Genomic DNA, 9,465 nt, shown 5'->3' with positions numbered 1-9,465 from the left:
GACAGGGATGGAACGTTCGAACAGCTACCTTGAGGCGGGAACCGTTAACGCATGCTCAGAAGCCTTTCTCAGGGCTAATCTGAACTATTTGACGAAGGGCCGCTCGGCGCCGTCGGTTGTGACGTCACCCATGCGTGCGGCTGCTGTCCACGAGAACACCTGTTACAGGTGCGCAACGTTCGCTTTTACGGTATCCTTAAGGTCCCCGGCAACGGCAGCAATTCGCGTGAGCCGCCACAGCGTCGCGCACCCCCTTCTGACGCAACTTCCTGTTTCCGGTAGAGGGGGTGGGTCGCCGGAGAAGGAAAGTGCCGGGTTGGTCGCTGGCAAACGGTGTGGGAGTTGTTGCCGGTCGCCTCGGGGATAAGTTTGACGGTAGGAGGTGGGGAGAGGGTTGAGAATGAAGGGGAGCTGGAGAAGCGTGGAAGAGGACGTGAGGGAGGTGGTGTGCTGGGAACCGGGAAGAGATGTCAGACCAGTTTTTTTTTTTTTTTTTTTTTTTGGGGGGGGAGGGTGATGTTTTTCTGGGCACTATCTAATCAACATCGGTTCTGTTTTGCCTTTGGGATGTGTTATCCGTGTTTTACAGCTGTTTAAATCCTAATGTATACAGGTAGTATAACGAAAGTTATAACGATAGTTTCCCAATGATTAAAAAAAACACATTTTTCTGGTTACCTTAAACTCCAGCATTATTCAGAAACCGAAACAAGCAAGAATATACAATAGTATAACCCAGGAAAATGTTGAAATCCCTTGGAAACTATCGCTATAACTTTCATTTCAGCTTGTTTCGGAATAATGCTAAAATTGAAGATAACCAGGAAAAATTGCGCTGTAACTTGGCACAGTGGTTAGAGCTACAGCCTCAGCACCCTGAGGTTGTGGGTTCAAACCCCGAACTGCTCCTTGTGACCCTGGGCAAAGTCACTTAATCCTCTACTGCCTCAGCTACATTAAATAGATGGTTAGCCCTCCTGGACGGATAGCGAAAATGCTTTAAGTACCTGTATGTAAACCGCTTTGAGTGTGGTGGTATAACTACAAAAAGGCGGTATACAAGTCCCAATCCCTTTCATTCTAGCTTGTTTCAGTTTCGGAATAATGCTGGAATTGAAGGTAACCAGGGAAAATTGTTGAAATCCTTTGGAAACTATCGCTATAACTGTCATTTTAGCTTGTTTCGGAATAATGCTGGAATTGAAGGTAACTAAGAAAAATTGTTGAAATCATTTGGAAACTATCGCTATAACTGTCATTTTAGCTTGTTTCGGAATAATGCTGGAATTGAAGGTAACCAGGAAAAATTGTTGAAATCCTTTGGAAACTATCGCTATAACTGTCATTTTAGCTTGTTTCGGAATAATGCTGGAATTGAAGGTAACTAGGAAAAATTGTTGAAATCATTTGGAAACTATCGCTATAACTGTCATTTTAGCTTGTTTCGGAATAATGCTGGAATTGAAGGTAACCAGGGAAAATTGTTGAAATCCTTTGGAAACTATCACTATAACTTTCATTCTAGCTTGTTTTGGTTTCTGAATAGTGCTGGAATATTATCTCAGTGCCAGTGTGCGCTTCAAAACTGCATTCTCCAAATCAAATGCTACTGCTGTCTCGGAAGTGTCAAATAATAATAATATAATTGTTCCAGGTCTTTACCCCATAATGCTGCTTGATATGAGAGAAGATGTTGATGATGACTTTTGAATTTACATCCTCTAGCCGGTGGAGATACAAAGTTCAGGTCCATGCTGTGATCAATCTTAGTGAGTGGCTAGGGTGAGAAGAGATTCACATCCAATACTTAAAAATGAACAGCAGTAAAAGCAATAAAAATAATAAGTAATAAAATAATAAGCAATTAAAGGCCAGCCTTTGATCTTAAGCTCTGTAAGGATGCAAAAAAAAACCTTATGTTTATCTTATTTATTCTGGGGGATTGATTTACCCAAGAGATTAACTAGTAGTAGTGGACATGATTGACAGATTTGGCTTCATTCTTAAACATCCAGCTCTGAGTGGACCAGCGTTTGAATAACTTGTGTGGGTCTGTCTTATATTTGCCCTTATCAGTTTCAATTGTGGGGCTTGCCATTTGAACCACTGTATTTTACGAAATAGTATATTTCTGAAGAAGAATTTCAAAGAGCACTTGAGGTAGAAAGACAGGGGTTACAGTTGGAGGTGTAATACTAAATGGATGCTAGTATTTCCTATTAAAATATTCATCTTTTTTGTTGGTTTTTTTTTTCCTTTTCTCTTAAGAACATGGCTCCCAAAATTACCACCGAACTGCTTGCGCAGCTGAGACAGGCAATGAGAAACCTCAAATATGTCCAAGAATCAATTCAGGCTTACATTGTCCCTTCTGGAGATGCTCACCAGGTATCGTATGTGCTACACATTCAGGTTTTTCAGGTCGAGAGGGCAAAAAGTGGCATTCAGCAAGATGGCTTATTCCATGTTGTGTTTGGAGAGAAAGATTGGGGCAGGGGAACTGACACAATCCTAGTCAGTTTTAATACAGCATAGATAGGTAGTGACTGAAGCTCTTGCATTTATTTACAATTTTTACAGCCTTCACGAAATAAGTTGACAATCTCTGGTCATTTTCCATGTCATTGAAACCAGTACCACAGTTTTGCAGTGTTTGACCCCTGCTGTATATATCCTTGATAGTATATAACAATAAAGGAGCACACAATCTATTTCAATTAACTAACAAAGAAGCTCAGAATCATTGAAGGTATGGAAATCACAAGGCCTTCAATTGTGTTTCAATGTGTATCATTGCTTCTTGTTTTGAGTTAGTTAGAAGTTTGTTTCTTGTTGTGTTGAAACAGTGTATTTAACAGATTCAAAAGTCCATTGAAAAATGTTGTAAAAACTTCCCGTGAATAAATAATTGCATAAATATGCTTATATTTCAAAAAGCTTGAATACGTGCAGTGTTCCAAGTTGCTTCCCTGCAGTGGGTTCTGATGCGTTTCGCCCAAACGGCTTCCTCAGAGAACCCACTCGAGCTGGATACAAAACAGGAAAAGTAACTTCACCCTGACATCGCTCTCTTGGTTCTCCGTCTTGATAGAGCAGAGAAAGATTATCTTCTTGGAAGTGGTTCCTTCAGGCAGGGCAGTGTGGGAGACTCTTCTGCCCGCAGTTTGCTTGGTCTGTGGATTTGTTGGGATCTTTCTTTCTAGTACTGTACTGGCTAGAAAAGAAATTGCCTTTTCTAACTTGTCTTTGTATACATTGTTACCTTTTAAGTGGACAGTTTTCAAAGTTGTTTCCTTCAATAGATAAGCTTGGCTGTAAACTGATCTTTCTGGGCCAGCTATAAGTATGTGTGTGCTTTCACGCTATGTATGAGGGGAAAAGTTCTCAGCCCAACCAAGAAGAAAATGATGTGGAGCCATGAAACTTATACAAGTTATTCCACACTTTTTGTTTCAATGAGGCAAATGCATGCAAGCCATTATGACATCACCGATGAGGGTGGCTCTTAGGCGTTGGTGGAATGAGGCATTATGACATCACAATACGAGGAGCCAATGAAAAGTTCTCAGCCCAACCAAGAGGAGAATGATGTAGAACCAGGAAACTTATAAGTTCTTCCACACTTTTCCTTTCAATGATATGAAATGAAAAGTGTGGAAGAACTTGTAAGTTTTCATGGCTCTGCACCAGTCTCTTCTTGGTTGGGCTGAGAACTTTTCAGCAGCCCCTCATTTTTTAAGCTGGATTAGGAAGATGTACTCGAAGAGGGTTTCATATTAGAGGATGTAAGTGCACACACATACTGTCTGCATATTGTGCCATTGTACCACTTCTATGCATGTATTTGGAGCTAGTTTTGGAGGGAAACTTCCATGCCTTTCTTTCAAGTTTGCCAAAACCTAAACCAGGTGGTGGTGATGTTCAAACCATCCATTAAACCCTGTGCTCAATAGTGTTGGGGATTATAACCATGTCTGCTCTTAGGGGTTATAATGTTACTGCACATAAGAGAGAGCTCTGGATTTCCTGAACATCAAACCCTGCAATTTTTAGGTGTACTGCTGGAGGTCTACACCCTAGATTTGTGTGAACTATAGAGCTCGTCTTCAGAGGAATGGAGATTGGGGACTATGAGTTTATTGATCTGAATGGGACAAGGCAAGGGGAGGAAAAGAGGCAGACTATTTAAAAATGAATGCTCAAATTTATATTTTAATATGTTTTACAATAGTGATCATTAAAGTAGCATCAGATATATTTGTTAGAAAAAGCGGTCAATTAGATAACTAACTTGCAGATTGTATATGGATGTTTTGTTTTTGTTGTCATAGTTACCAGATACACTGCAGTTAAAGAAAATCAGATTATTTTCTGTGTATTGTAGATTATAAAAGGCATGCATATTTTGCAGTGTAAAATGGTATTGGGTCCAAAATGTAGATGCCACCAAAGGGATGATATGGAAGGTGCCTTGGGGGGGGTGTGTGTGGAGGGTTATTAGACTTCAGCCATGCAATGCTTGAGTATCTGCACTGTCTGGCTAATCAGGCAAGTCAGATCGAGTTTCAAGCTCTTCTAAAGTTAGAAATCTTTATGCTGGAGGAGTAGCCAAGATGGTTCAGTTGAATTCCCACTGGAGCTCCTTGTGACTCTGGGCAAGTCAGTTAACACTTCATTGTCCCAGGTACAAAATAAGTACCTATCTAAAATATGTAATCCACTTTGATTGTAACCACACAGAAAAAGCGGTATATCAAGTCCCATCCCCCCTTTATCTTCAGTAGAATCTCAGTTAACCAGCACACTCAACCAACCGGCAAAAAAAATCACCGATGGGGGGAAAAAAAGACCCTGAAGCAGCAGCAGCAGCAGCAATCCTGAGCTGTTAACTCCTTCCCTCAAGCCCCGAATAACTAAAAGTGGCAGCAGTTTTGAACCGCAAACCCCACCTCCCTCCCAATCCAAAGCACCAGTGTGGCAATATTCTGAGCCGCCCCTCCCTCAAGTCCCAAAGCAGCTGAGAGGAACCCCCTCCCTCCCACCCTGAAGCACCAGTGTGGCAGAAGAGGTGGCGGTCCTGAGCCTCGGACCCCCTCGCTCGTTCCCACCCTCCCACTCTCCCTTCTTTATCCAAGCGCAGCCAGTCAGCAGGAGACAACCTCAAAACATGCTGCTCACAGCCAGCCCCGGTAGGGCTTTTCCTCTGATGTGTATTAAGTTTTAATTTTGAAGCTGAAGTCAGATGATACATTTTGACTAACTCCACTCAAAATTGCTTCTGGTGTCAAGTTTCAAGTTTCAAGTTTATTAGCATTTTTTGGATCGCCTATCGAAATATCTAGGCGATGTACACTCTAAAAGCCACAGATAGTGGTTTCACATATATTTTTGACAGGTTAGACATAATACAGACAATTTAAAACAGTTTTTAGAGAACGATCTTTACAATACATTTGGGGTTAAGGAATGATATGAATAGGCAGGAAAGAAGGGGAAAGTTACATCATTTTTATATATTGAAATTTACAAAAAGGGAAAACACAGTGGGAACAAGGGGAATTAGAAAATGCAATATTTATATTAAAAAGTTTAAAAATTATGCGAGTTATAATATGTGTTCAAATGCATCTTGAAATAAGAAAGTTTTTAAAAATCTTTTAAATGTATGTAAATCTTTTTCTATTCTTATATAGTTCGGTAATGAGTTCCATAACGTGGGTGCCATAACGGAGAATATTTCGTTTCTTCTTATGCCAATAATTTTTAAAGAGGGGATAGATAATAAATTCGAAGTAGATGAACGTAAGGAACGTACGGAGTTATACGGAATGATCATTTTAGAAATAAATTGTGGTTCATTGAAAGTCAGTGTTTTATGTACTAAAAGTATAATTTTGAAAGTAATACGATGGGAAATGGGTAGCCAGTGTGATTTAATCAGTAGTGGAGTGACGTGATCATATTTTTTGGCTTTATGGATTAATTTTATTGCGGTGTTTTGAATTATCTGAAGTCGTCTTTTTTCTTTCTGGGTTATATTAATAAAGAGGGAGTTACAATAGTCTAATTTAGATATGATAAGAGAATGAATAAGAATATTGATAGATTTAGAATCAAGAAAGGTGGAGATTGATCGTATAAGTCGTAATCTGTAGAAGCATGATCTAACTGTTTCACTAATATGGCTGTGAAATGATAGGTCTACATCAATTATTACTCCGAGAATTTTAAGTTGAGATACAGATTCTATAGGGATATTGTTTAGAGTAAATGGTGATATTGGTGTTAGATTTGCTTTCCAGGTGAAAAGCATGGTCTTGGATTTTTGTATGTTTAGTGCTAGTTTGTTACAATTTAACCAGTTTTTTATTATTTCCAGTTTTTTGTTAATGGCTTGTATTTCTTCGTCTTTTTCAGGGTCAATGGGGTGTATAAGTTGTATATCATCCGCATAGGAAAAAGTTGTAAAGCCAAGTGATTGAGAAATAGTAAGAAGTGGTGATAAGAAAATGTTAAATAAGAGGGGAGATAATATTGAGCCTTGCGTTACCCCATAGGTTGAAGAATAATTTGAAGAGAAAGCATCGTTAAATTTAACTCGGGAAGTGCGGTCAGATAAAAATGAATTTAGCCATTGTAAAACTTGACCGCCTATGCCTAGTGATTGCATCCGATTTAATAAAAGTTCATGATTGATTGTATCGAATGCGGCTGATAAGTCTAGAGAGAAAAGAGCGACTGATGTCTGACTCTTACTCCACAGCCTAAAGAAATGTAGGGTGTGGTTTTAGTCCACTTGAATGCACAGAAATAAAGGTTAAAAATAGTGATGCTTTTTAAAAAAATTTTTTTTTTAAATTGGACTGAATACATTTTGCTATAACCCCTTCAGGACAGTATGATGAAAAGAACGCATTATTGGAATATATAAGGGACTAAAGATAATTTCAGTTGTACTCTGAAAGCCCAAAAATGGGAAGATGGATAATCAGAAGGTGAAACACCTTAAAACTCTGTTTTTATAATGTGACAGGAAACCCAGATCCTTCTTGTTAATGTCAAAGTGTGAGATCATTAACTTTAAAAGCTTTAGTTCCTTTTAGAATCCTGATCATAAGGTCAGTGCATCTGTCTGGTCCTGAGAAGTGCTTCATCACAGAGGGGTCACCTCAGTTTACTTTGTGATTCCTCTTGTAATGACATACAATCTGAAACTAGAAAAGAAAAATCATAAGACAAACATGAGTCCTTTTACTAAAGTGTATTCAATTTTGCAGTTACTGTAACTTAATGCAACAAATTAACATGCAGTGACTGCAAATTTAATACAGCACCTATTAGAGGTGCTAACATTTTTATTTGCAGATTGTGCATTATGTCCACTAGTACATGCAGTACCGTATTTTCACTCATATACTGCGCACCCGTGTAAAACGCGCACATGGGTATAGCGCGCTAGGAACAGAAATTTATGTAATAAAATAATCTCGGAGAGAGCGAGACCAGAAGGCTTTGAGCATGCGCAAATACTCAAAGCCTAGTCCAACCAGGCACAGGAAGAAGGAGGATCTCTCTCGTACCGCCCAGCCCAACCCAATGAGGGAGGATCTTCGGGCACTGGCACATCCTGTGCATTGGTGCTGGTGCCGGTGCCAGTGCCCAATCGGGTAAGAGTTGTCTTTGCGGTGCTGGGGGGGGGGATGTAGGATCGCGGGGAAGGAGGGGTGACGCGAGCGGGGGGGGGGGGGGGAGGATGCCGGTTCGCAGAGGGAATGCCGGATCAGAATGAAAAAAAAAATTTGTACAACGCGCTCACACGTATAACGCACATGGTTATGCACGGTTTGTAAAATTGTGTATAATGCGCGCGTTATATGCGTGAAAATACTGTACTCTGGTCATGGTTAGCATAGATGCGCTAAGTAGATCCATACTAACCACAATATTGTCAGTTTGTAGTAATTGCCACTTGCTAACTGCAATATTCTTTCCATACCCTTTTATCCAGGGCTGGCTCAAAGGGTTATGGCGCCCTGAGCAAATTTAAATGGTAGTGCCCCCATCCCCAAGGCTTAAGCTTTCTCATCTCTCTCAAGCCCCTAGTCCGACATTGCTTCTTCTCCTTTCTCCCTCCCTCCTTCTTCCCCTGTGGCCGTTTAAACATTACCTGTCTTGCCGGTAGCAACAGCATGCACCATGGGCTGCTTTTGGCCAACCCTGGGCCTTTCCTCTGTTGTGTCCCACTGACAGGAAATTGCAGGCAGGATGTGGTAGAGGGGAAGACTTGGGAATGGCTAAAAGCAGCCTGCAGGGCATCTGGCAAGCAAGGTGGTGTTTAGAGGGCTTTGGGGGAAGGAGAGAGGAGAAATGCCTGACTAGGGGCTGGAGAGAGAAGGAGGAGAAAGCTCTGGATCAGGTGAAGCACTGGCGGTGAGCTCAGAGACCTGGGATTTTGTTGCCCTGGGCCAGAACCTCACCTGGTCCAGTGGTTGAGCCGTTCCGTGTTTATCACCCATATCCCTCATAATTATGACCCCTAACATAAAAATCCTTTTAACTCGCAAGTTATTGCACACTAATTGCAAAAATACTGCAAAAGCAGTTACTGTGTTTGGTGGCAGTTAACGTGTGCAAGTTTAAATTTACATGTTAAGGGCCTGATTATATAGAGAGCCTAAAAATTTAGTGCAAGTTTTATTATTTGATTAATCGCCTATTCCAAATTCTAAGCAATGTACAAATCAGCAAAATACATATTTAAAATATACATGAAGTAGACATACAAAATTAATAAAGGGATAAGTTTTCAAAAAATAATAAAAAAAAAAACCTAATTAACGCAATACATGACACAGTAGGGAAGGCAGGAAAGAAATACAATCTTAGAAAGGAAAGAGTCAACAATTAAAGGTTAAGCACAAGAGGAATGGAAAGACTACTAAATAGGTAAGCTAAAAAAAACCAAACAAAAGAGCAGTCCTTACTGCATGCGCCATATATAGAGTTGGGCTTAGTGGTTGTGTACACATAATATTTAGGCGCAGATCAGGCATATTCTATGATAGTGCATGTAATTTTTAGGAATGCCCACGATTCGCTCATACTCTACCCCCAACCATACCCCTTCTGAGATTCACGCACTAGAACTGATGCACACCGCTGTATAGAATTCACTTTCCAAACTGCGTGTGTAACTTCTGTGTAATGCCAATTAGCATCAATTATGAGGTATTACTTGCCAATTATTGGCGCTGATTAAGTCACTTAAATTGTGCATGCAAATTGGCTGTGTGCACTAATTTGTGCACACAGCTTAGGGCCAGATTCACTAACCTGCTCGATCGGGCTCGGTCCGGGCAGGTCTGACATCTAATATGCAAATCTAATATGCGATCATAGGAACGCCCCTATCTGCTGGCACAGATCGCAGGTCTGCGATCCCGACGCATGTGCAGACCATCTGTA

General features: G+C 40.5%; 1 protein-coding gene across 11 annotated transcripts in view; it reads left to right on the top strand.

Moving 5' to 3' along the window:
* Window positions 1-9,465, top strand: part of XPNPEP1 (X-prolyl aminopeptidase 1) — a 140,299-nt gene that overhangs the window by 6,181 nt on the left and 124,653 nt on the right. The window contains exons 1-3 of one of the 11 annotated variants that reach the window (XM_033942156.1): window positions 220-375; window positions 1,655-1,769; window positions 2,269-2,388. In XM_033942156.1, the coding sequence (XP_033798047.1) occupies window positions 2,272-2,388 (117 nt within the window). In that variant the 5' untranslated portion in view covers window positions 220-375; window positions 1,655-1,769; window positions 2,269-2,271. Of the gene's footprint in view, window positions 1-37; window positions 169-218; window positions 376-404; window positions 470-1,654; window positions 1,783-2,268; window positions 2,389-9,465 lie in introns of those variants that run through there. The other 10 variants (XM_033942151.1, XM_033942155.1, XM_033942154.1 and 7 more) reach the window with 10 other exon arrangements.

The sequence above is a fragment of the Geotrypetes seraphini genome, chromosome 4 (genome assembly GCF_902459505.1).
Source record: "Geotrypetes seraphini chromosome 4, aGeoSer1.1, whole genome shotgun sequence".
Classification (NCBI taxonomy): Eukaryota; Metazoa; Chordata; class Amphibia; order Gymnophiona; family Dermophiidae; genus Geotrypetes; species Geotrypetes seraphini.
The sequence above is the reverse complement of the archived record's forward strand: the minus strand, read 5'-3'. Positions and strand labels throughout refer to the sequence as shown.